This window comes from Diadema setosum, chromosome 12, assembly GCF_964275005.1.
Source record: "Diadema setosum chromosome 12, eeDiaSeto1, whole genome shotgun sequence".
In the NCBI taxonomy this organism is placed as follows: domain Eukaryota; kingdom Metazoa; phylum Echinodermata; class Echinoidea; order Diadematoida; family Diadematidae; genus Diadema; species Diadema setosum.
In genome coordinates this window covers 17,146,827-17,174,627 of record NC_092696.1, presented here as the reverse complement: position 1 = coordinate 17,174,627, position 27,801 = coordinate 17,146,827, and the positions used below count along the sequence as shown (strand labels likewise).

General features: G+C 39.3%; 1 protein-coding gene across 1 annotated transcript; it reads right to left on the bottom strand.

Annotated features, from left to right (window-relative positions):
- Positions 1 to 671: 671 nt before the first annotated feature.
- Positions 672 to 27,801, bottom strand: LOC140236051 (uncharacterized). Its single transcript, XM_072316025.1, has 14 exons — positions 27,683 to 27,801; positions 25,316 to 25,337; positions 24,541 to 24,612; positions 23,179 to 23,309; positions 21,883 to 21,985; positions 21,086 to 21,201; positions 19,458 to 19,536; positions 16,968 to 17,129; positions 16,028 to 16,210; positions 14,595 to 14,663; positions 10,486 to 10,555; positions 3,508 to 3,761; positions 1,957 to 2,091; positions 672 to 1,603 (listed from the first exon to the last, which is right to left on the bottom strand). The coding sequence occupies exons 1-14, from the start codon at positions 27,733 to 27,735 to the stop codon at positions 725 to 727; spliced, it is 2,328 nt and encodes a 775-aa protein (XP_072172126.1). The 5' UTR covers positions 27,736 to 27,801; the 3' UTR covers positions 672 to 724.

The window sequence follows — 27,801 nt, the reverse complement described above, 5'->3', positions numbered from 1 at the left end:
GATGCCTGTAAGTGACCCTGCATCACAAAAACAACAAAAAGTCACCAGATATGGATTTTTTATTAGTTATGAGCAGATTCTGAAAGAGCAGACTTTAAGCTTTAAAATAACTCAATTCAACTGGACTCTCCTAAACCTATCTCAATACTGAAAAGAAAGCACACACTCTTGAAAGTGTGAACCGAGAAAAGAGGCTCTGAAGTACAGGGTATATTCAAGTGCTAAATTTTTACCAAGCCATGGTAGCTGTGCGATGACTGGAATATCAAAAAAAAGGCATGTAAACCACGGGAGCAACAACAATGGATGGATTATCAGATTGAGCTGAAATCAAGCATGCTTATTTAACACATCCTGTAGATGATTAATGCCAACTTTCAGAGCAGTAGAATCATCCTTTTCAAAGTTATTAGAGTTGAAATGGAAGAGTATGGATAGGGTTTTTAAGAAATGAAAAGGGGACACTAATGACATTATTCTACCAAAAAGTGTTCCAGAAAAAACACTAAAACACAATTTAATGTTCGTTTTATGATCCCAAACTTTAGTATAATGTAGGAGAGGACCTACTCTTTCAGAAAATATGAAAAACTCAATATTGGCTGCGTTGACCCAATTCACCTATTTTGAAGTCCTCACACAAAATCAGTGCGTGCAACTTTTTGTTGGTTTTGTGATGCATGGTCACATATAGTATCAAAGGGTGCATCAGATGTCTTCAAGACTAGTTTTTACTGTAGATGCTTGACAGACTCTGTGTGAGGGGATTGAGCTCAGAGCGGTCATCTGTGCTCTTGAAGGTCAGCCGGTCAATCTCGCTGAGCGGGAACCCATGTAGCCAGAGTTCTTCGTCCTCCCCGATCTTGACCTTGCGCGTAAGCTTTGTGCGCTCGAACTGCAGGTTCTGCGCCAGTGGCGTCTTGACCTTCTGTACCGGCCGCCGCGACCTCTGCTTGCCGCTCTCGTCTGTCATGCTAATGGAGCTAGATCTCCGTCCGATGCTGTGGTCTTCTGTCCCAACACCCGCATCTTCCTCATCCTTGTCACCCTCTTCCGTTGGGCGGGGCCCCTCCATGGTGTCTGTTCTCATCTCGCTGGCAGGCAGCGTGCCTATTCCCTCATCATCGTCGACGTCCTCGCTGGTGGCATCGCTCTCATGGAAGTAGCTGTGGAGAAGCGCGGCGGTGCCCATGCGCGACTCGCGGAACTTGGCCGGGTCGTAGGACGACGAGTGGCTGGTGGTGCTGCGGCCAGGCCGGGGCAGGACCGGGGCATGGTGACCGATGTCGGTGGTCTGGGCTACGCTGCTGGCCGCGTCCTCGATGCTGCCTGTGGAACTGACGTTGTCCAGTGTCGTCCTCTCCATTGGCAGCGATGACTCGCTCCCGTCCACCAGAACCTTCTGACCGTCCAGCATTAGGAGGGGCTTGGTCCCCCGCTTGGAGGTCGATGTGCTGTGCCGTGTGCTGCCTGGGCCCTGACTGCGAGCGTCACACGTCCTGTCATGGAGGGTGTGGTATGCCCTTGGGGTGGGGTGGACCAGACGCTGTAAAGACTCTGCTGCTGCCTTCTTGGCATCCCTTTTTCTCTGTCTTCGAAGATTCTGATACAGAAATATGAGGTAAAACACATATATGTTAGTGTACAGGAAGAAGTTATAAAGCTATAAAACCATGTGGAAATGTATCAAAGGTACATGTACATCATTCAGACCGAGATATTAGGATGATTAACCATAATCTGTTCCTGCCAAAGTTTTACCCTAATCAGACCAGGTTTTGGGGGCACTGCTAAATCCGAGGGGAAGCGGATCTGGCCAAATCACTCATTTGGATGGACACTGCACGGTCCCCACATGGCCGGATAACAGAGATCGGATTGTGTAATAAAGAGGATCTCCTCTTCCATGGCATCAAAGGCACGCTGCCCCACGATCTTTGGCCCCCTCCAACTCACCTCCGCCTCAATCTTTGCCAGCCTGGCATTCTCCAGCTCCTCCGCCTCCCGCTGCTTGAGGGAGGCACTCTTGAAGCGGTGGTGGGGTAGGAGGTTCTTCAGCTGGCTGTGGAGGCTCTGCATCGTACGCTCCTCCTGGGGTGGATGAAGGCAGCAGGAGAGAGTGAGCGAAAAAAAAGAAGAAAAGAGCACACAATGATGAAAGAGACATGAATCTGACATCAAAATAGATGCAACGCAAATCCACACACAAATCGTCGCTGGGGCGACAATACCTCGTATCTACAAAATGTCAAATGTTCAGGAGAGCAAAAAAACGTGGCAGCCAAAGCACTGTATCCAATGGGATAGACATTCCTTTGACATGCTGTGGTGGCTTCATTTTTGGGGTAAGACATCTATGATTTGGACAGGACATCACTTAACTGAATAACTGACCATTTATCCAAAAAAGTCATTTTCACAAAAATTACAGATACAAGGTCTTGTCACCCCAGCGACAAAATACATTAAATTATTTGCATGCACACACACACATGCAAATGTACTCACATGTACATACATGCATGCATCTTACTCACAGGCATTTCGAGCAAAGCACATGCTCTTGATTAAAGCACTCAATTATGATATTCACTAAAACCGTGGATGTAACCTAAATCTAAACTGTATAATGACATAAATAAAGCCTAATTTTTCATCCATCGGGACTTCCCCTTCAATTTCAAAAGTGGTTGAATTTGCAATAATGGAGTACAATCATGGATGGAGAAATGTACATGTATGTGTGCCTGTCACATTCATGTTTGGATCAAGGAGGTTCGAGGGATGGAGTTACAACCGACTATAATTATTCAATCAGCTGTCAGTTTTCTATGGATGGACAAAAGAATTCCACAGGTGCATCTGTGCCTTTGATGTTTGATGCTTGAATCCGCCATCTTTCTGAGCAATCTGAAGATTCATTTTTAACGCTAACACAATATCGGGTATATGCTGCTCGTTTCAAATGCAATGAAATTTCACCTAATGATAAAGCATATAAAACAAAAGTCAATTCCGTTCGAAAATATGTGCAAAAGTGTATAAATCTGAGCTGTATTTTGTGAAAGTGTTCGAAATTTTACCATCATGGAAAGCCGGTTTTATCACTTTTCTCCTTATTTCCGCAACATGAAACTAATATGGTATCATCTTCAAGTATAGTTCTTTATAAACTAATATGTCAGATTAGCGTACAGACATGTACAGTCAAGTAATTTTGATATCTATTTCAGCAATATTTGAGCAATTTCTATTCGCGCACCCCCGTGCCTTTACCATTGTCTACCGCCCATCTTTTGTAAGTAGGGATAGCGAAAAGTAACTACCATCACAAAGACATATCTTCCCTGGAAAGTCGCTGGTGATTATGCAATGAGACACGAGTCAATTGTCTTCGCATCTGAGCGGCAGATCCAGTTTGACAAATACTTCAAATATTTTTGAAGGAGGTGGATTACACTGTACATGTATGCAGGCCTAGGCAACTCTGTCAAACTGTTAACGTACCAGTGTTTCGATCTCATACTGGAGGCTATCCAGGACATGCTGCCTGTCTCGCACGTCCTTCTCGGTGACCACCTGCCGTGTCTCCGGCCGCTTGGCCTTGCGTCTGATCGGCCTGGCTATGTCTTCATCCCCCTGACCGTAGATAGGCGGGGGCTGCTGCCGCTTGCTGGCCTCGAGCTCGGCCGGCAGCATGCTCTGGGGAGGTTTGAACCTCAGACCTGGCGCATCGAGTGAAGAGGGTGCAGACTGCAATGCTATTTATAGATAGCGTAAAGAAAGAAGAAAAAATTCAGAATAACAAACAGTCTTTCTCAAGTGTTTTCATGATTTAGCAAGGGGGGGGGGGGGGTTGGAGGAAAGTCGTGCTATGTCACACTTCACCCTACAATGTACATTGAGATTTTACAATTTTCTCCCATTTTTACTGCATAAAAATGAACACAAACATGAATAAATCAACTAGTGTTCCAGCATGCCAGGTAGAATCCAAACAGAGCTGTCAGCAGGACTGAGTGGTTTACCCAAGACCACAGAGATGAGACCACATAAATGAGGTTTGGGTCTAAGCCAGGCAGTACTGGCCTTTGCCAAGGCACCTAGCTTATCCTCACCGCCAAGTCTTTTGGAAGAAACTTACAGCAATCAGCAAGAAACTTACAGCAATACAGCAACATATATATGTATATATTTAATAAATAATAAGGAACAATTTATTGCAAGAAATAATCATAAGCTGCAAGTCGTTAGTGTTTCAGAAAAAATGGTGTCTGTTAGACAAATAGAGTGGATTTTTAGTAGATATTGTAGAGCTAAACCTAGGGTCTGCTGCCGAGTACTATAAACAGTGAAGCACTATTGCCCATGGGAGGGGTGGTCAGGGGAACAGTATTATATGGGTGGCTGGTAAACGGACGACAGTCACCAACACTTTATTTCTTTCCTGGGGAGGTTTTGGTGGTACTCTAGAGCAGGTGACTGCTACAGACAGATAGTCCTGGAGACACTTGGACACTTACATTATTCCAATGTAACCCTTCTAATGCCAACAAGTCCAAATTTCACCCACATACCTATGAACAGGAAATTAATGTGGGATACAAGGATTATAAGGGCAATTCCACGAAAAAGTATGAAAAACATGAGCTACAGGGACAAATTTAATATCAGATGCTAGAACTTGTCGAGTTCTTTCATTTGAGTGGTATTTTGCTACAATTGAAGTACATTTAGGCATTTTTTCCTTTAAAAAAAAACCACATTTTGGGGCAAAATTTTTTGACAATTTTTGTAAAAACACACAATCTTTGACTCTCATTATTCCATATTCAGCAACACTTCAGCATTTATGTCGAAGTAGTTTATGGTTAAGAATGAACCAAAAAAAAAAAAAACACAAAAAAACCCACCACTAATATTAGCCTTGCCTGAGATACAAACTGTGTTAAAGTATGAATATTGGGATTTTAAAAAGTGGACAAAGTTATAATGTCCGTAACGCTACATTTGTGAACCTGCAGAGTAAATGTTGAATGTGTTGTACACAATTATTAATCTACAACTTACACAGGACCTCAGCATTCATTTCAGAAGAAAAATTTTGTTTTACTTAATGTTCTGATTCATAAATTTTTCAACATATCCACATGGAGGTTGAAATAATCGTGTCCAAAAATGTAATGTCCGGCAAGCATTTTGTGTAATATCTACCAAATGATTTATAGTAACTGATCAAAACTTAGACTGTTAACATTTCAAGATGACTGGGTTAGAATATTAAAATCATGGATGGATTCAGAATGATAATGCTGAGTTGTTGAAATAAGCCCACAAAGTCACAAAAAATCCTCTGAATGTAATGTCCATAACGCTAGAATTGCCCATATAAGACAACCACAGCGATCGACATATGTACAATGTATCCATAAGCAGCAAATTTACATTGAAGCCTTAAGAGCTCTGAGATTGACCAGTGGTTCTAGGGTGGTCAATTTGTATACAATTTCATAGCTTACTGTCTAAAGCAGGATATTTTCGTGGCATAAAATTTTGCTATCCGGGCATTCAATGCAAATAGTTGCACGGACAAGAACTTTCACATGCATTTCAGTTTCACAAATCTTCACTCTTGCGAAATTCACGAAATCAAAATGCACACAAACATGTCTGGTTTTACAGTAGTTGGTTGTTTCATTTAGTTAGTTAAAGGACAAGTTCACCTTCATTAACATAAGGATTAAGAGAATGCAGCAATATTAATAGAACACATCAGTGAAAGTTTGAGGAAAATTGGACAATCGATGCAAAAGTTATGAATTTTTAAAACTTTTGTGTTGGAACCGCTGGATGAGGAGACTACTAAGGCTCGTGATGTCATATGAGTACAACAGTATAAAGAAAATGTAAAGAAAATTCAACATATTTTCAATTTTTTCGCATAATAAAAGAGCACTTGACTTGCCTCTTTCTAAAGGCAATGGGAATAATATTACCCATAACATATGTCAGTAACGAGTCAGGGAATGTGTACTTTTTTTCAAAAGATGAAATTTTGTGAAATTCTCTTTATATTTTCCTTATATTGTTGTACGCATGTGACATCATACACTGCAGTAGTCTTCTCATCCAGCGGTGACTGCACAAGAACTTCAAAAATTCATAACTTTTGAACGGATTGTCCGATTTTCCTCAAATTTTCAATGATGTGTTCTACTAACATCGCTACATTTTCTCAATCCTTATGTTAATGGAGGTGAACTTGTCCTTTAACCTGTTGAGGACGAGTCCCGAGTATACTCGGGCAGGTGTCTATGGGAAACGCACATTGTATCTACAGAATAAAACCGTCCTTAACGGGTTAATAATCGTTATATCCTATTCATAGCTATACAAGTGGAAAGAGCTAGATCCCTGGCTTGATTCCAACTAAAATCCTATGATACCAAAAATTTTCTTTAGTGATCATGGCTATGGGAAGATCCCTTTTCTGCTTGGAGGCAGGATGCTCAGCCCCATGAAATATGACACATTACATGGCGGCCTGTCATATACTGAAGATTTACTTACTTCTGATGCACGGGAGACAGTAAAACCTTGCAAAGTTTTCCGCAAGAGAAAAGCCACTACCATCGCCGATAGTTACGGACTTTGTATCTCCGAAACAATTGTCCTACAGCCACTTATTCTTGCATGAAAAGATGATGATAAACGAGACATGTACAACTGTAGTGCAAGCTACAAAACAGCAGAGTGGAGAAGACATGCAAATCCTGCTTAAATCTGCAGGCCTACAATCAACGCTGTCTTCTTTTCTATTCTTGACAGAATACACAAAAGCCGAGGGAGACAAAATGCCCTTACAAGATGTAGCAGCAGTGCAAACATTTCTTTCAGTGGTCCAGGGTTATTGGCAAGTGCCTTTGTTTTGCTCCACCGACTGCCTTTTTAACTCCCCCGACACTAGGACCTAATCGTACAAACAAACGTCCCCATAGGGTTTCCTCACACACAGGTTACTTGTTGGATGAGAGGCTGTACAATCAAATCCTCATTCTTGCCCTTGTGCAAATAGTGTTTGTATATTATGTGTAAACGTGGGATCTTAGTAACAGGGTTTAATAGGCTAGAGGTTTCATTGTGAAAAATAGAAGAAATGGTTGTTTCACTTTAATAGACTTTTCATGAATTAAGAGGAAAAAGAGAAGGAAATCATATTTTTGATCATACAATTTGAGTAATTAATGATGCAAATGTAATAAAACAAGCCCACATGAGCAATGCAGGTCTAGTACATAAACAAGGACTACAAGATCGAATAGGTCAAGAAAGTGAATCTAGGTGGCACTAATTAAGGAAGAGACAAACCATGGTGTGGTCATGTACATTTTAATAGTTTAGATTATTAAATCACATCCACTGAAGGATGAAGGCATACAGATATCAATTAATGCGGTAATTCTGTATGGCTACAGATGGTTGAAACTGAAGACACTGAAACAGATCACACCATAGATTGGAAATCCCCAAAATGCATGCATCAAAGATGAATTCATATGAAGTTAGTCTCTAAAATTCAAATTTAATGACTTTGTATCTCATGTGGTTGATAAAATGATGATAAAATTTTGACGACAAAAATATCAAAGGTTGAATTACAATGACCAGGTAACAATGACAGCATTTAAGAAAACACTCTCTGTGGGATTACAGGAACCTGTCTGGGTACATACTGGGAAGAGCAGAATACATCTACATGTATAGGCAATATTGGGACAGGCAACATTTTGTGATTTGGGGCAAATGACTACAACTGTATACAATGGTACAGTCATTAGAGAATAGTGGAAAATGATATTTGGACTGCACTTCTTGCAAAACGCTCATCATGCATTCAAGGTTCCACAGGGAGCTTGCAATGCCATGCTGCGGTAATATCCTTGACTACCACCTTGACAACGGGGACCCCCCAGCGCAAACAAAACTTTGCAGGTTGTTGTTAAGCACTTTGAGACTCTGAGTCAATCTCAGCCTAGACAAACATCAAGGTATTATTTGCACAGTATAGCCTTACCTTCAAGACTTTTCAAGCATTAAAACGTTTTTCACAGTTTACCCCTATGCTGCATTATCTATCTTTGTCAGAAGTCGAGACTACCGTTATTTCTCTTCCTTCTTCCATGGTACAATATATTTGTTACAGAGATATGTATATTCACATAAACCAATCTGCTAAGATTAAGATTCATTTGGTAATAATGTATTGTGAGTCAATTTGAAAACAAAGTGAATACTAATTATGCCATAGGATTAAACCTAGAAATCATTCTTTTTTTCATATGAAAGTCCATCACATGCTCAATTTTATTTTAGTGGTAAAAAGTAAGAACTGAAGAGACAACATATTTCATCAAAACTGGACAAGTTCAAATGTAAAAGAAAAGCATGGAATATTAAAGCGTATCATGCCTTTCACACACAACATTGATATGTCACAATCAAAATGAAAATATAGTGACAGTATGTTACTGCCTCTAAACTATGATCACTAATGACTACAACTGTACTTCAAAGGCTAGGAAACAACTGGATTTCATCTTGCTCGCAGCCAAAAAATCTGGATTTGTAGTCACAAAAGTCTAGTCATTTATGAACTACCAAAAGTTTACATCAGAAATATAAGTCCTGGGCTCCATTTTATCAAAAGAAAAAAAAAATCAATTTTAAATTTCCTTACCACAGAGGCTGCTTAAGATTTACAGTTGAAATCAACAATATAATCAATTTTTAACATAAAACAGGGCCCTGGAAATACAGACAGGTATCTGGAAGACATGCTAAAATGTTGGCACATTCTAAAAGGTACTGCTACCAGTTGGCAATATGACAAGCACACCACCAATCGTAAACATTAAACAAGATGTCACAAGCATTTTCACCTAAAAATTGTTACCAACTCTAGCAAGGGACAAATTGAATGTTTCTAGAAATCTTCTGCCTGGTGCCGCTCAACACTAAAACATCAGTCGGAGCAAGAGATGCATTTAACCTGTTGAGGATGAGTCCCGAGTATACTCGGGCAGATGTCTATGGGAAATGCGTGTTGTAGCAAAATCAAAACTGTCCTCACTGGGTGATAACCTGTTTCATACTGACTTCTGAAATCCCTATAGACATAATACACAGGATACCAGGGTCCCGTATAGAACGGATTAACATGGTCATACACTTGTACATCTCTGGCCCCTGCGTCTACTCCGTTTCAACCAGAGCGCATTCACACATGACAATAACTACCAATATACAATAGTGTGACCATGCACCACAAAACGAAAAAAAAGTCACACACACTCATTTCGTGTGAGGACTGAAAATAGGTGAAATGGGTCAACCTAACCGATCTTGACTTTTTCATATTTTCTGAAAGAGCAATTAAGTCTTCTTCTACATTATGCTAAAATTTGGGATCATAAAACAGGCAGGAAAGTGTGTTTTTTTAGCAGTTTATCTTGAACATTTTTTTGGTAGAATAGTGTGATTAGGTGTGTTTTTAAAGTCCCCTTTTCATTTCTTAAAAACCTTGTACATACTCTTCACTTTCAACTCTAATAACTTTTGAAAGGGTGATGCTACTGCTTTGAAAGTTGGCATCAATTATAAACAGAATGTGTTAACAAGGCATGCTCAATTTCAGTTTAATCTGATAATCCCTTCATTGTTTGGTGGTTTACATCCTGTTTTTTGTCCCATTCATTGCACAGCCAGCACGGCTTGGTAAAGATTTAGCGCTTGAATAGACACTGCACTTCAGAGCCTCTTTTCTCGATTCACACTTTTCCCGAGTGTGTGTTTTCTTTCCAATATTTAGATAGGTTAGGAGAGTCCATTTGATTTGAGTTATACATCATTTTAAAGCTTAAAGTCTGCTCTTTTAGAATGTGCTCTTAACTAAAATTTCATGTCTGGCAACTTTCTGTGACTCTTATGATGCAGGGTCACATATACAGTGTATAATATATGTGTGGCTAGTGCTGCATCATTATCTATCCAGTGGACTGAATGATGTTGAAGCAATCAGCATTCAACATACAATTATGTACCAGTAACATTAAAATGCACAGACTTTACTGTCCTCATAAATTCTGTACATGTTGTCATCTATTTCTTGGTTTTCTGAGAACTGTTAATTGTCTTCTTTTTTTTTTCATATTGTCTCTGATTGGCATTGAATCTGATTTTCAAAGGTTTGATCTTAAGCAGTTTCCCTGTTCACATCTTGTCATAAGATGCAATGTGTACAAACAAACTTTGCATGAAAAACCTGTTTTTCTCTCTTTAAAAAAAAAATCTTTAATATTAAACAAAAGCTATCAGAGAAAATTTTCTGCTTCTGTAGAATTGTTAATCTTTCTCATTAGTATATACTGGACACAGATGCACAGGGATGCAGTTCTGAATAGAACATGAAGAAATTATTACACTCACTTTTTCTGTCATGGATGGCTTTCAGCAACTTTAGCCGGGGGTCGACATTCCTCACAGATTCCAGGTCAGACTGTGTGTCAATGTGTTTCCATGGGAAAAAAAAGAAGAGGGGCAACTAACGTCAAGGTACACTGGAATTTCAGTGACACATTATATTGTGCTCACTGACACAAGGAATTAGCCTACTCATTTAACCTGCAGATTCTCAGAGACGTATGATCATACTTTGCACTTTGTTGGACATTGGAAAATACAGTTTATTCAACATACTTGTATGAATGCATCTAGTATGAAAACATTGGAAATAATAACATCAAAGAGTAGAGAGAGAGAAAAAAAAATATATGAAAGAAACAAAGACAGATAGCATCTGATCAGTATGGTGAAAATACAGGATATCTCCAACATACAATGTAATTACTCATCAACAACTGAAAAACACATTGCAATACCCATGCATGGAACAACTTTACTGCAAATTTACTGCGAAAAACTTTGTGGATGATGTGTGACACTTTGTGGGAGCTGGGCGCCTTTGAATGTTTCAACAGATAAATGGCGCTATATAAATGCTGTTTCATTATCATCATCAAATCACAGTGGAATATACAGATAATGTACAAGTATGGAAACACACAGTGGAACTTGAAATACAATACAGTGTACATGGAAATGCATGCTAAATTGGAAATGAAAATACATATTTCAGTGGAAAACTTGAATATATGCATTGCAAAGTTTGAAATGTGCACAAGGAAATTGAAAAACAAATTACAAAATTTGAAATACACATTGGAAAATTGGAAAGTACATTCAAAGAGTACAGTGAGGAGGAATATGGATAAAGGCTCACTTTTTTCCCCAAATTTTGTTATGAGTGTGTTTGTGTACATGAACATTATCTGCCTCAATCAGAGGTAGAGTATGTTCTTCAATGAAATGTCACTGTCATCATCAGGGATCCAAGCATTTCAAGAAAACAAATTCCCCGAGTTTTCCCTGATTTTTCCATGATGAAGTCTCAAAATTCCATGATGATTACTTCAACTCATTTCAAGTTTCACATAGCCAGTCATTCAAGTGATGTTGTTTCGATATGCAACAAAATATAACAGAGACTGACTGACAACTATCGATTTGGGGCAAGTCAAAATTCCCTGACTTTTCCCTGATTTGAGGCATTTTTCTCAAAGTCCCTGATTTTTCCCAGACTAGAAAAGTGTAAAAGAAATTTCCCTGATTTGCCTGATTTCCCTGATGGGCTGGGAACCCTGATCATTATATTTGATTGTCAACATGGATTTTTAACATCAACTGATACCCCTCTACCTGATAATGATTATGCATTATAATTCAATGATTGTGAGGAAATAATGATTGCAATAATGGCAATAACAACAATCATGATTACACTGATAATATTGGCTCACTAGAACAACAACAACAAATACCACAACACATGGTAAAACGGGAACTAAAATTTCGGGGGAAACTAAAAAGACTACACTATTGGTGATCAACGTGCATTTAAAAATAACTACAACAATGTGGGTATTTGAATAATTGTGGGTGCCAGTGATTTTGCAAAGTAGACATTATTGCCGATATTACTACTTACAGAATAAAACCATACTGTTACAACACGTGTAAAATGGGAACTGACACAGTAAAAAAAAAAAAAATAAATGAAATAACTGGACTAAACTTGGTGATTGATATTTAAACAACAACAATACACAGTTGAATAATTGCGGGTGCCAGTGACTTGCAAAGACATAACATTGATAGTGTCAATATTGTCTCATTAGAAAAAAAAAACAAAAAAAAAAACAACTTTTACAACACACTGCACAAAATGAAAACTCAAAAGATGGGGAAACTAAAAAGGACTAGACTGTCTTGATGATCATAATGCATTTGAAAACAACTACAACAATAATAAAGGGTAGCTGAATAATCTGTGGGTGAAGTTGATTTTGCAAAGTTTAAGACACTTCAAAGCTATGCTAAACTGCTGATTTTTTATAGCAGATTTTTAAAACTGCTTTATTTTTGTGCATAGCAAGAGAAAGTGTAGCATACAATAAAACAGTCCATTGTAATCACAAGAAAAGGTCGCAGATGTGCTGTTTTGCACTCAGTTTCAAAAGCTCAGTAACAGCCAGCTGGCATGGGCTGCTTGGAAAATCTAGACTCGAAACGAATATCACGACAGTACTGTGCACTCAAGGCACAATGCCAAATGATGCACGGTGAAATTTTGACAAGTCCCAAGCGTGACACAACGGAAAACAATTTTCCGCAAAGTCATTGGACAATCTGTCAACCTGTCCATGATCAAATAGATTGCAACTCCACTCACTACTATTAAAAATGGCAGCAGAAATGATTAATGAGTCAAGCCTCCAGCACAAGGTGAACTTTTAAAGATTTGTGCAGACATTGTGTAGTGTCAACACCATCCCTCTTTTCACCTAACACGAATATATCAAAATTACAGTGACATTAAATTGCCCTAGCTTGTATTCATTGAATTCATAGTGTTGTGGCCATGGTATATTACCAAGTCTCTCACTTTTTGCGACTGAAGTTATGTAATACTGACAGACTAACTTTAGCTGTGAACACAGTTTGGTTCACACAGGAGGAAAAAAAAAAACAGCAACAAACTGCTGCCTTTGCAACTGATTGACAAATTGCCCTACTTCGACGTAAATAAGCACTGAATTGATCAGTGTTTTAGTAGTAGCCATGATAAAAAATCATGGGCGTACATACTCGAGCAGGATTCGAACCTACGACCTCCTGATCACCGGACAGGCGTCATCTCCACTAGACCACCGAGCTTTCGCCCGACAGCAAGTGTTGGTTCTAATCCTTATAGCATGCAGCGGGTACTGCTTTTGTTATTCAAATTCATGAAATTCTTCCGTCGAGATGTTTTCATTCCAACTGATTGACAAATTGCCCTACTTCGACGTAAATAAGCACTGAATTGATCAGTGTTTTAGTAGTAGCCATGATAAAAAATCATGGGCGTACATACTCGAGCAGGATTTGAACCTACGACCTCCTGATCACCGGACAGGCGTCATCTCCACTAGACCACCGAGCTTTCGCCCGACAGCAAGTGCTGGTTCTAATCCTTATAGCATGCAGCGGGTACTGCTTTTGTTATTCAAATTCATGAAATTCTTCCGTCGAGATGTTTTCATTGCAACTGATTGACAAATTGCCCTACTTCGACGTAAATAAGCACTGAATTGATCAGTGTTTTAGTAGTAGCCATGGTAAAAAATCATGGGCGTACATACGTCGAAGTAGGGCAATTTGTCAATCAGTTGCAATGAAAACATCTCGACGGAAGAATTTCATGAATTTGAATAAACTGCTGCCTACTCTTTATAGTGGTATGCTTGACCTTTCAACTCCAGCAAATGGTGAAAGATTGAAAAAACAAAAAACAAAAACAAAACAATATCTGACGGATTAATGATGATTCAAAGAGCAGTTACACGCGAGAGAAAAATCATCACTGAAATGAAGATTAAGAATGATGATTGTAATTCATTGTTAGAATGATTGGACCGTGAACATGGTACCTCGGAAATCAAACTTATTTGAATGTGACTTCTCAAAAGGAGGCGTGTGGGAGCCGTGCACACGGTACCTTGGAAATCATATTTGAATGTGACTTCTCAAAGGGAGGCGTATCGCCTATCATAAATCCTGCATCATGTCAATCAAAAGTTTGAGTTCCGGATTGTGAGTGGCAGCTATGATGCATCAAACTCCAGTACAAATTATTTATATGCCCGTGCCCGTGGCAAGGTCATGTAAGCTCCGCCTCCCAAACTATGTCATTTAATAGAGGTCGAGCTCAACACACAAGCACATACTGTGATTGCAGTGATTTTTTTTTTTTTTTTTCACTAGGAATCACCTCCAAATTTGAATTTGAATTCATAATTGTAATTTCAATTCATGATTCTAATTTGGTTAAACACAAATCCTAACCCCCCATACTTTGAGCTATTTTTGCTTGAATCATCATTGAAATGACAACTTTTCTCCCGAGTGTGACCCTTCAAAAGTTAACGGCGGCTTACCTTCTGTGAGTCTGAGTGTGCGGATGCGATTCGAGAGGATGAGAGTGAGGGTGCAGGGGTGGATGAGGACTGTGAGGGGTGACATGTGACCCCCAAATATGTGTGGTCAAAGGTTAAAGGTCAAAATATGGCATGAAAACAGGCAACTGCTGTGTCTGCTACTGACTGTACACACACAAACACACACACACACATGCACACATAATAGAGTGCACATGTACAACAAACGGGGAAAGGGGAGGGGGGTATAGCATAAAACACAACATGTGATACACAACAAACTGGCTATGGTTCAATCCACAGTGCAACAATATATATTCAATAAAAATGCAACACAAAAGTTTGAATAATGTGACCACAAGACTTTCAAAACCATACATCTAAAACATGCACTCACAGTTGAAATTCAGACTACGAGGTAAAGATGTAGCACATACTTTATTCTACAGGCATAATGTACTAATGCACAACAAAAAACGGAAAAGCTAAAATCTTCCATCTCATTAACCTTTAATGAACTGAGGATTTTAAATATACATACAATTGCATACAAATGATTAGAGGCTGTGTTCTCTCTCTTTTTTTTTTATACTGTACAGTACTTTATCGTTTCTTTTCTTTTTTTTTCTTTTTTTTTTGGGGGGGGGGGAGGGGGGAGGAGGGGCAGAAAATGCATAAAGCCTAGTGAAATATCCCTCCCTATTCGCACACTGCCACTTTGAAACATTGATACATTGTGCCTCCAAGTGAGCTGTCACTCTTACAGCATAATAATGTCTTGGCATCAGCGTCAACACTGACAACTACTAATTGTGCATTGGACAGATTGATACGACCGTCTTGTCACATCAAAACTACATGCTCAAACATCAACATGGTAGCAACAACGACAACAACAAAAATGCATGACACGCTAGATTAGCTTCCAGGAAAAAGTGGATGTGTTGAGAGTGCCGTGACAGCATAGGGTTCTTGGTGGCACATGCCTTCAAAAGAGATATCAATCAATCCTGAAATTGTTTCAAATGACGGGCCTGGTGATCGAGTGAAATGCCACCACAAAACCCCCCAACTAGGAAGTTCCCCTTGAGTTGGAGTAAGATCAATTAATGACTTTCAGTTTCTATCCCTCTCGAGCCAATTAATGCCATCAATCACCTTGGCTCGGTAGGCGATGACGCTGTCATCTCTCAAAGCATTGTTTCGCACAAAATTCAGGGCAAAGGTATTGAGGAAGTGCGATTCGGTGCAGATGAATTTGGACTTTCGGTTCGGATGTAATCTATTGCGATACAAAATGGTCATCTTCTTTGAAGTTTCACGGTGACAAATCAAGTACGAAAGGAGGGCTACGGGTGCATGACAGCCTGAACTTGTTTGTAATATCGGAATCAAAGGCACGGAGTGGTTAGTAGATGACACAGTGACCTTACCTCTGCCACGGTGTGGGGGCGCTTCTCGAATATGGGGCAGTGCACAGGGATGCGGAAGTCATCCACGCCTGGCGCCGAGACGGGTCTCGCCCGGACGTGGCCCGCCTTGGTGCCGCGGACCTGACCGTGGGACTGGGTCACCGAAGTCTTGAGCTCTCGGTAGCGTCGGGAATGGAAGCGCACCTTTATTCATTCATTTTTGTTTGGATTGTGGGGAAAAAAAAAAGTACTGTACACACGATATATTTCATAGCAGTTCTATTTTCACAGTTTATAGAGAGTCAAGTGATTTATTTGATATAATACCAGGTGAAAATGCTGCCTCCTTTATGAATAATGCTTTTTTATTATGCTGCTATAGTCTCTCAATTACAACTGCAAGTCAAGATTTACAAAATATTGTGATTGATAAAAGAAAGATAAGTGAAAGTAAACACATACACACATATAACCCCCCCCCCCAAAAAAAAAACAAAAAAAAAAACAACAACAACAACAACACCCTCCTCTTCTGGAGTACAATGAGTTTTTGACTGTTGTCTTGCATCGCCTGGGCTGGCTTGTCTAACTCCTTGAGATCCCAATTTCTTGAGAAAAGTCTCTATATGCCTTCAAAAGAGTTTGGCAAGATATAACCCACTGTTTGTGGGCACAAGAAGGGTCAAATGTCAGGAATGTGGACAGATGCATGTATATCGGATGATAATACTTAGCGAGAAGTGTCAAGTGTCAAGAGAAGTCAGCTGTGTACGAACTAAGAGAAATGAAACATGGAAAAAAAAAAACCCCACCATTTATTTTTAAAAGTGAAACCAGACAAATGCGATGGAGTGGAATTTATTCAATGAAAGGGGGCTTCAGAGTTAATGACTCATTTGATGTCGCATCTCATCGAGGTTTGAACAGTTTTGGTGCACATAAATTTGAGATGAGGGCTCACCTGAGCTTTTCTCAGGCTTGGGTCCACTGAGGACTCGCGCGGGATGCGCTTGCTGCCGAGAATCTCGTGGCCGTAGTTGCGCTCCGTCCCGATGAACTCTCGGTCTAGGTGCTCCTCCAGCCGCTCGTCCCACGTGGAGAAAACCCTGTCAAAGTCATCAAGCTTTTACACAGGAAGAAGAAAAAAAGAAGTCATCAATGTTCAATGTGAATCACCTAATCAATCACTAAATACTAGCAGCATGCCATTTTGTTCAAGCAATTATTGTATTTTAATAATTAAGATACCCATATTGCATTTTTTTAATACTTTGAATGAAGTGGGGTTTTTTTATTCTTTTTTTTTTTTTTGATGCATAAACCATGCTATGAAATTTGGATGAAAAATTAGTGGGTGGAATTCAACTTTGGAACACATGAGTTCTTTTACCTCAGAAATTGAATGCCTATTCTATGGAGAACGTGGATTTAATTCAATACAACAATAGAACAATGGGTGGTTTCGTCCAAAGATGATTAGGCATACGTGTTTCATCTCTAGCTGATATCAAATTTCCTAATTCCTTCTCCAGTATACCTACAGGTGGGGCTCACATCACTTACAAGACCACAAGTCTTGATTACTGCTGTTTGACAAATCAAACCTCAGAAAGAGGGGGGGGGGGGGGGGTGATGGGAAAGGACAAGGAGAGGGGGCTAAGGTGTTCTGCCATCACCAGATGATTCACGGCTCAATGATGGAAGGTCAAGAGTTCAAAAGCTTTGAAGGACAAGTTCACCTTCATATACACATGGATTGAGATAATGCACAAATACAAGTGGGACACATCAGTGAAAGTTTGAGGAAAATTGGACAATCTGTTCAAAAGTAATGAATTTTTAAAGTTTATGTGCAGTCACTAGCTGCTAGATGAGAAGACTACTGCAGTTGATGATGTCACATGCGTAGAGTGATATAAGGAAAATATACAGAGAATTCCACAAAGTTTCATATTTTACAAAAAAGTACACATTCCCTCAACTTGTAATTGACATATGTTAAGGGTAATATTACTTCCCATGCTTTATGAAAGAGGCAAGTCATGTGCTTTTTTATCATGCCAGAAAAGTGAAAATATGTTGAATCTTAACATTTTCTTTATATCGTTCTACACATATAACATTACAAGCTGCAGTAGTCTTCACACCCAGCAATAGTGGAAATAAAACTTCAAAAATTCATAACTTTTGAACGGATTGTCTGATTTTACTCAAACTTTCACGCAGGTGTTCTACTATTAAATATTGCTGCATTCTCTCAATCCACATGTTTTTATGAAGGTGAACTTGTCCTTTAATGTAGGGGGGAGAGGGAGAAGAGGAGACAGTTTTCTCACCAAATTAAAGTGCAAGAATAATACATCATTAAACAATACACTCACACTTTATCACACAGTCCCAGAAGAAAGAGGACCCATACAGAAAAAGTGTCCCCCAACTGGCATACAAGTCTATATAGCCTCTTTGCCTGATAACTCTAATATCAGAGTCTGTCCTTGTGAATTTTCTCTGCAATGCATCAATTCTTAAACTTTAAGCTAGAACATAATGTATGCCCATGCCCAGGTTGGACTACAATGTACATTCCAAAAAAAAAAAAAAAAATGCACAATCAAGTATATTTTACAAACATTCTTTCATCATCATAAACCACATTCACACAATTCTCCACCAATTGGAGTGTACATGCATGCTGGAGAGGGGGTAGACAAGAAGACCCACTTTTGACTTGAAGCTTGTGCCGGAATATTACCATACAATTCCTCTTAAAATGCATGCTTTGAGGCACTAACATGCACCCCCACTTGTAGCTATTCCATCTCTTCAGTCAGAATATGTGCATCCTTTGCTGAGAGTTTGCAAACATTGCAAAGGCAGTCCTAAAACTTTCCTTCACACACACACACACACTATAATAAAATTTTGAGGTCTCTCCTGGGAGGGGAAAGCGAAACCAAGAAATGCGGTGGTGTGCAAAAGGTGGGGGCTGTCCCTACACCTCCCCCCCCCCCCCCCACACACACAAAGAGATCAAGTTCTGCACAAGAGAAGTGGCATCTACTGTATATATGCCAAATATTTCATGAGGTTTTTATTTTCATGAATTTCATAAGTCAGGTGCTATTCGCAAAATGAAAGACACACGGAAATGATGACTCTGATCCTGATATGAACGTGACACACACGTATACATTTCTCTGTTCAGTACAGTACTCCATGATCGCGAATTTAACCACCTGCGAAATCGTCGGGAAGTCTCGATTCACAAAAATTTAGATTCGCTAAACATATGGCGTATACAGTAATCCAACTGATAAGTGGTTAACCCTCCTAAGGTGAAACACAATGTAAACAAGGTATGTGTCGAAGACACAACTCAATGATGGGCGGCGGGAGAATGTACATGTATGCTCTTTTTACATGACGTAAATTTATCCGTAAATTTTCTTACCTCGAACAACTTCCTCCATGTCTTGTCCAGGGGTCCACATTTGGTATCGGGCAGTACAACGTCTTTGGTAAGAGAGCACCTGGATAGAGGTCAAAGTTCACCAATTATACAGTAGAAAAATTCAGTGTTGCCAATTCAATGATGATGACAAGTTAATTTCTTCAGGATCAAAATCATCGAAATTTCACCATGACTTGACGAAAGTCAATTAAAGGAGAGCAGAGTAAATGATCCTGTTTGCTGCAGGGTGCCTATTTGCAGCAGAGGCAGTTTCATTCATCACTAAACAGCTAAACAGCTAAACAGTGAAGGGCTGGGCCGAGCCGCGGCCGAGCCCGGCCTCAATTGCGGTACTCGTTCCCACAATTTTGTCCGTTTACAGTGCCGGGCTCGGCCCTGGCTTTTAATGCAAACCTTTCAATATTTTGTCGTAGTGGCGCTCTGCTTGTAAACAGACAACTATTATTTGGAGCATGCCGGTCGCACTTATTGGTACCGCATTTGGCCCAGTTTGCCGTTACAGTGAGAAAAGGACCGGCTTGGCCGTGGCCGAGACTGCCTCCAGAACTTGGCCAAATGCGCGGCCGAGCCCGGCCTTTTTACTCAATGTAACATGGGCTAGGTCCCACTTTAGAACACAAGCAGGAGTTACTCACAAGTGTCATGGGAAGTGACACCTGATTGTGCCTTTTTATCGATGAATGAAATGGCCCCTGCTACAAATAGGCACCCTGTACAAGGCCTGCTGCAAACAGGGTTGCTTACCCTATGTATCTTGGAGGAAGTATTTCTGATACAAGAAAACAGCACTCAAAATATGATTGGAGCTTACGAGAAACTGGACTGACATGGCGAGACTATACCATGATCTAATAATCACTGAGTCCTCCAACATGGTGTCGTGTGGTTAATGTGATATTCCACATTCATTTTTTGCATGAAATGTCTCCAAAACCACATTTCTTTGAACCCACATTTCGTGAATGACTGTCAAGGATACCATGTAATATGTCATCATTAATTTGCCATAACAGAGAATGAGGTTCCTATTAATTTCCAAGACACTTAAAAAACTATCAAGATTAGAAATGGATTCAACATGTTCAAATAAGACATCTTCTTTAAAACATAGGAAACATCATCCCAGTTCAATTAGTGAAATCTTAAGTTCAAGCTCCCGAACATGATCATGTTACGTGACAAACTGGCATTGAAATTTCTGTGACATTCTTGACACCTGCTGTGAATTTTATGAATTGCATTCCAACTAATATTCTCTCGGCAATATGCAAACAGGAAAATGTCATTATAAAGGATTAGCTTATGAAAACAAAGGGTACTGCCTTGAATGAGGTAAATTCTCAATTAAAAGTAAAGTCTCAATTTCCCATTTTTGCATCTAGCTGGTCTCTTTTACTGAACATTTATCATGAGGAATCTGTATAACAAGGTCAAAACTCATGTTTCTGGGGAGCTCATTACAACAGGCTTTTCCTTATACTCCTTTGACTGAGGCCCCACAGGTCAGTCAAGAACTCAGGATTAAATGCACTAGCATTATGCATCTATTTCCTCAATCATGCAAAGGTGAAGGTGTTTTTAAAACAAATGCATTGTGGGTAACTCACAGGACGATGAGGTCCAGGAACTCGTAGAACTGTATGCGGCCAGGTTCGTCCAACCTCTCCTCCATGTGTTTGACACGGTGCATCAATTTGAGGGGTGCAATGGTGCGCCCACACAGCTGCAAGGAAGTTGTCACACAAGAAATTGACGCTTTACATGCTGATTTCCTATGCTATGCTGCATCACACTACATTATGCACAGACAACTGCACAATTATTTCACATTTCTTCCATCATACACACCATTTCAGCAGAACTTGCCTCTTTTCTTTGCTTATCCTTCATTCATTTCAATTTTCATACATTCTTTTATTAGCTTGTGGCTTTCTTGTTTCGTTTGTGTGAGCTTGTCAATTCCATACATTGATTCCTCATAAAATTGCTTATTTCCAGTTGGTATGTTAGACCTTGATTCATTTTTATTTTCAAGCATTATTTTATTAGAATGTGGCTTGCTTGAGTGTGTCACTTTAAGAAGTTCAAGTTTTCATGTTTCATCTTTAACCTGTTGAGGACGAGTCCCAAGTATACTCGGTCAGTTGCTTATGGAAAACGTGTGTTGTAGCAAAATCAGTTTGTCCTCAACGGGTTAATCATTTTGATTTTGATACAAAGACACAGAAGCTGACAATAAACATGATCTTTCAGTTGCCAAATCTTTTATATCCATGCCTTTTCCCTCATCTGTAATCACTTCTCCACCCCCAATTGCTAACTAGACTCTCCCACATGACCACTGAAAGAAATGGACTGGAAAAGTCCATAACAAGGCAAGAGAGGGGAGTGGCCATAATGTTACCTTGAGGGTCCGCATGAGGGTGTGCTTGTCAATGATCATTCCTTTGATGTCTCCAGCCTCATACACCTGGAAGGCCACCCGCACGTCATTCAGCTCATCAAACCTGTACAGGGTGAATGGTGATTGGTTGAGAGGGGGGTGTGACCGTGCTAATGAGGGGAAACAGTTCATGAATATTCATGTCCACGTCTAACATCTCTTGAACCACAGGTGTGATGTCATTGTTGCAATTTTTGCCAGTCAGTGCAGCGGTTATGCCAAGCTTTTCACCTAATTTTGCTTCGCAATACGGCATGTTTCAACAGAGTACAATTCATTGACAAGAAGAAGAAGAAAAGATGTGGATTTAGACTGTGTCTTTCATAAGCTAAAAACTTGTTTTATGAATTTGTAGTGGCATAAACTATTGAAAAGTAACATCTAGTTCATTTGTAAAAGTGCACTGATATCACACACAGTGATTTCCCTCAGTCGATGGCACACTATCTACTACAAAGAGCCGATAAATACCACCCAAGTCCACTGAAAATTCACACAACAGATGCAGCTGTGCTTGTGCTTGAGCAGAATAGATGTATAATTCCATAATATTATTATCAGGGTGGTCCACAACTTGAAATTTGAGCATGTTGGAAGCTCAGAATCTGAGAATACTGCAGAAATTGCATGTGCATGGAGTGCACATCATGAGCACGTAGTAAGCAATATTCGCAGCGTATCTCTCCTTGTGCTGCTTACATTCAATGTTCTCTCTCATGTTTTGCGCACAAATATCTACGTACCGGGTAGTTTGATATTTATTCTTGTACCCAAGCTGCTCTACTTTCATCAGTTCATGTTGGGTTTATAATCTTAGTCGACTGCATAAATGTGCACTTGCAAATTTGGCCCTGAATACGACCCTTGACCTCAGACAGTGTGACAAGTCTGACACATCAAACCAAGGAATACTTTGATGGATAGCTCAGTTGTAATTCATAGCAGCACAAAGTTCAGTTGATTTTATTCATTACTGCTTCACAATGGGCATTTGTTGTTGTTGTTTGGTTTTTTTTTTAGGTTTCAGAGGTTGTTTGTAACCTCTTGCATTCATCACACCTTTCCTACAAATAACACAACTGAGCTATTCTATCATATCTCATCATTGTCCGGTATGCAATCAACATGAAAAATATGAAAGACAAACTACAATCTACAGTACGTCCTTCGATGGCTAGTAAAAACGGGTCATCATCAACCGTACAAGCTACAAAATGAAACAAACAATCACATGTCAGTTAAAGTTTTGTGACATACGTGAGGAATTTGTGGTTGAGGAGGTTCATACTCTTTCGCAGGACGTTGATGTTGTAGTCCGCCGTGTGCATGTTGACAGACAGATGGAGAGCCTCGTTGAAATACTTCAGGTCTATCAGCTTCAACATCTCCTGTTTATTACACAATGTAGACGTACGTAGTCGTAATCATAATTACTTGTATTATCATTCAATCATTCAAATTCATGAAATTCTTCCATTGAGATGTTTTCATTGCAACTGATTGACAAATAGCCCTACATCAACATAAATAAGCACTGAATTGAATTGAGTTTGTACGCCCATGATTTTTTTATTTTTTTTTTTTTATCATGGCTCCTACTAAAACACTGATCAATTCAGTGCTTATTTACATCGATGTAGGGCAATTTGTCAATCAGTTGCAATTATTATTCATTCAGCCAAACAAAACATCACAATTACAGTACCTTTATGTATTCATACATTCAGGTGGAAATGGCATCGATGACATGTAGTATGTATGATATGGTTAGGGCAGCAATGCATGAGATAGGGCTTATAAAAGTAGACCTATACATGTAATTATTTTACTGTTACCCTTAGGCATGTGAGCCCTGATGCCATGCATTCCCGCAAATGCAATGTATGCGCAAAGAATTGCAAAGATAAAAATATAAATATAATCACAACCATTGATAGCATTAATTAAAGTATCAGTGTAATCATTATCATAATCATAAACACAATCACAATTGCAATAGGAACTGTGATAATATTCATAATTACATGTATAAAGATAATTAGAAACACAACTGTGAACCATAAAAATAATCATAGTCAGAACCACGATTATAATCACACTTGTGATCACAATCATGGCAATATGATCAAGTGAATTCCAAAAATCAAACAACATCTTCAAATGTTCTATGAGTAAGGTCATGACCAGATGAAGATTTTTTTTTTTCCCAACAATACTGCACAATTTGTTAAATTAACAAGAAATAGTTTTGACAATATGATTGAAATTATGAAATAAATTTGTATTGCTTCCTCTGCATTTCAGCAGCTTTAATCTCAATATCTCAAATTGATAAAAATGGATACAATATCCGTATTTATCTATCTAAATTCTTTATATACATCAAGATATCCTCTTTTATAGTAAACTTGCCATAGAGGAGAAAAAGGCACAAGGAAATGAAAAAAAAAAAGAAGAAGAAGATGAAATAGATGATGAAGAAAGAGAAGAAGAAAAATGAAAAAAAAAAACCCAACAGTTTGATTTATGAACTCTCCCTTTTCACTCTGTTCAAGTGCTCATCTCATCTGACTTCAAATTTGAGCTGGATGTTCTGTACCAGGGCATCGCTTCACTCACCCGATAGCTGACACCATCTTTCCTGATCATGTGATCCGCTGGAATGCATCTTCGAAGCGTCCCATTGGGATACTTTGGAAGCAGAGGCAACAGAAAAGAAGTGTTTGAGATGAGCATGATATTGTGAAGAAGACTACAACTGTAAAACCCTCAAAAGAGACACAAATACTATTTTGTGAAATTTACACAAATAGTAATATGTATTTGTTGATACATCATCTAATTAGTGGATACGTAAACAAACATGGAAACATGAAGACCAAAGAATGAAAGACAACATTATACCCTCCGCCTTTCAGTCAAAAAATCATGAGCTGAACTGATTGAAATTGGACTTTGAAATATCTTGTTTTTACATGAATATTGAATGAAAACAAAACACAACAGAACTCCAAGCACTGAAATGAGCATTCAATACAGCTCTATTCATGGACACAAATTACCTTCTTCATACCAATCCATGGCACAGAATTCTTCCTCTTTTTTATTCCGCTTTTGATTGCTATTTGGTGAGAATATGAGATAATATTCACAAAGTTTCAAGAGTTACCCAATCACTACTTATTTTCTTTATCCCCTATTACTTAGCAGTTACATCTGTACTGAGCTACAAAGGGATCAATTGATCCGTTTTGTTAGGTTGTCACCCATTGTAGCAGTCATCTACTAAATTGTTGATGCAGAATAGATTGTTGCATGTGCCTCAAAATGTTACCCCACAAAATGCAAAGGATACTTCACTATGATGAGTTCTATCAATCTCCATCACACTTACCCCAAGAGCACTGGTGAGACAGCTGTGTACAAAACAAACAGACATTTATAAAGATATCATTTTGTTTCGTTACAGAAGAAATTTATGCAGGCACAAAAAAACAAATTACACATAATCTTGACGTATATTGACAGCGCCAACGAAAAATATATTCACACTCAAGAAAATCTATGAGATAAATATTTACTGCGAGCATTCATTATTCCATCCTGTAGCGATTCAAAAATGCCAAGAATGCAATTTATATGAAACCACATCTTTTCTGAATTATCTTTCACCCAGTCAAATTTACTAAAATAATAACTCCTTTTTGCTCTCGATTTGGATCAAGATGAAAACATACAATATATGGCCCTCACAAAGACATGTGAATCATCAGACTCAGAGCCTACAGCCTACTGCTACAAGTTGTGTTGTACAGACACATGACACACATCACATTTTGTACAACATAACATTTCACATATAGATCTATATCATCTACACTGTCTAGCTTAGTACCTTGTACATTATAGACCTAGTATTTAGGCTAGGCCTATGCCTATTGACTATCTACATGTATGCCAGGTAGGTAGATCTACAATTAGACCTGATTCTATGTATGGACAAGGTGGACTGTACTGATGAGAAGAGAAAGAGAAAGAAGATCTCCATTAAAGAGTCTAGGCCTAGAATCAGAGATGAGTAAAATATATTTAGATCAAGAAATCAAGAATTAGAACAAATCTATTCCATCTGAGATTCTAAATTCGGATTAAAAGATGTCATATCAAAATCACAAGAGATTTCGTTTTGAATTTGAAATGATAGGTTATGGGGACATGAAGTAGGCTTCCAACATCCAAGCATTATCATTTGTGTAAGTGATATTAAAGGGGATGCCCAATGGCTAGTAACTGATCAGTGGGAATCAGTGGGAATGCTGGGGGATGATTGCTCCAATCCTTGTGGGATTCATTTAAGAGTACATGTTACATCTATTGTTGTGTGAAAATTATTCGCTTCAGAACGGTCTCATATTCAAGCAATGTGCAGTTTTATGCCCCGTACTACAGGCATGCTAACCTGGAAACATCAAACTGCACATATGTAATAAATTACTTTAGGCCTAATATACTGATAATTGACATCTAGGCCTAATGTTTCAGTTCGGGAAACCCACTCACAAGGGGGGCCCCTCCTTATAAGTAACCCCGTCCCCCTTATAAGTAACCCCCGGGGCACCCCTTATAAGGAGTCTCCACGCTTTTTTGCAATGCAACGCGAAAATGAAAGGACTGCGGCAATTCGCTTGATTATGTCCATAAAGCTTCACAAGTTTCCTAGTTACTCACGAAATTTGAGCAAAATCGGTTTGAGGCATCATATCTAAAATCATGGATTTAAATGCGATGTCAAACGACCCATGCGAATGCTGAAATGCGAGCGACTACTGGTGTGAGTGTCGCCAGGCGCGGCGGCGCGGCAATGCTTGAGTGCAGACGTGGCGACTGAGTACGGAGGTCAGTCGCCACGTCTGCACTCAAACATTGCCGCGCCGCCGCGCCTGGCGACACTCGAGGCAGTAATCGCTCGCATTTCAGCATTCGCATGGGTCGTTTGACATCGCATTTAAATCTATGATTTTAGATATGATGCCTCGAACCGATTTTGCTCAAATTTCGTGAGTAACTAGGAAACTTGTGAAGCTTTATGGACATAATCAAGCGAATTGCCGCAGTCCTTTCATTTTCGCGTTGCATTGCAAAAAAGCGTGGAGACTCCTTATAAGGGGTGCCCCGGGGGTTACTTATAAGGGGGACGGGTTACTTATAAGGAGGGGCCCCCCTTGTGAGTGGGTTTCTCGAACTGGTTTAACTTGAATATTGCAACCACTGCACTAGCTAGATCGGGTAGGTGTAAAATTTAGTTTGGATCTGGATTGATGTTAAGTCAACATCGAACATGGTTGATGGTCAATAAATTTAGGCCTACTTTACATGCATTTTTCTAAATTAAAATTTTTACAAGAGATTGTAACTGTTAGGCCTAATCGACAGATCCAGGACGAGGTAGGGAAGAGATTCCGATTGTGTTTGCATTTTACTTTGGAAAATGAAATGGACAGCTAGGAGCCTCCATTACTAAACATCCTAATCATCTTTTATTATACAACGCTAGACAGCCAGTGAACGTTCGAAAGGATACGGGTCAAGGTCAATTTTAACATAAAATTTTACACTAGTCTTGCATGTCCTATAAGTTACTAGATCTACCCACACCAAATGTAACATATGGGACTACAGTACGTGTACGACTATATAGCGTTACCAGAGATGACGAACGCAACTTGACCATTTTCCACGGATAAAGGCAGAAAGAACTTACCTAAGTTCCTCCCAGGTGAAGAATTTGCTTGTATGAGGATACTTAAGATGCATACTTTCGGGATATCAACAAGATGCACTTTTGAGAATTTGCGAATATGGAAATGGTGAGAGATTAAT

Coding starts and splice junctions, on each gene's coding strand:
- LOC140236051 (XM_072316025.1), bottom strand. CDS start 27,735: ATGCATCTTAAGTATCCTCATACAAGCAAATTCTTCACCTGGGAGGAA. Junction 21,986..23,178: donor CTCAACCACAAATTCCTCAC/GTATGTCACAAA, acceptor CACCCTGTACAG/GTTTGATGAGCTGAATGACG. Junction 16,211..16,967: donor CAAGCCTGAGAAAAGCTCAG/GTGAGCCCTCAT, acceptor GAATGAATAAAG/GTGCGCTTCCATTCCCGACG.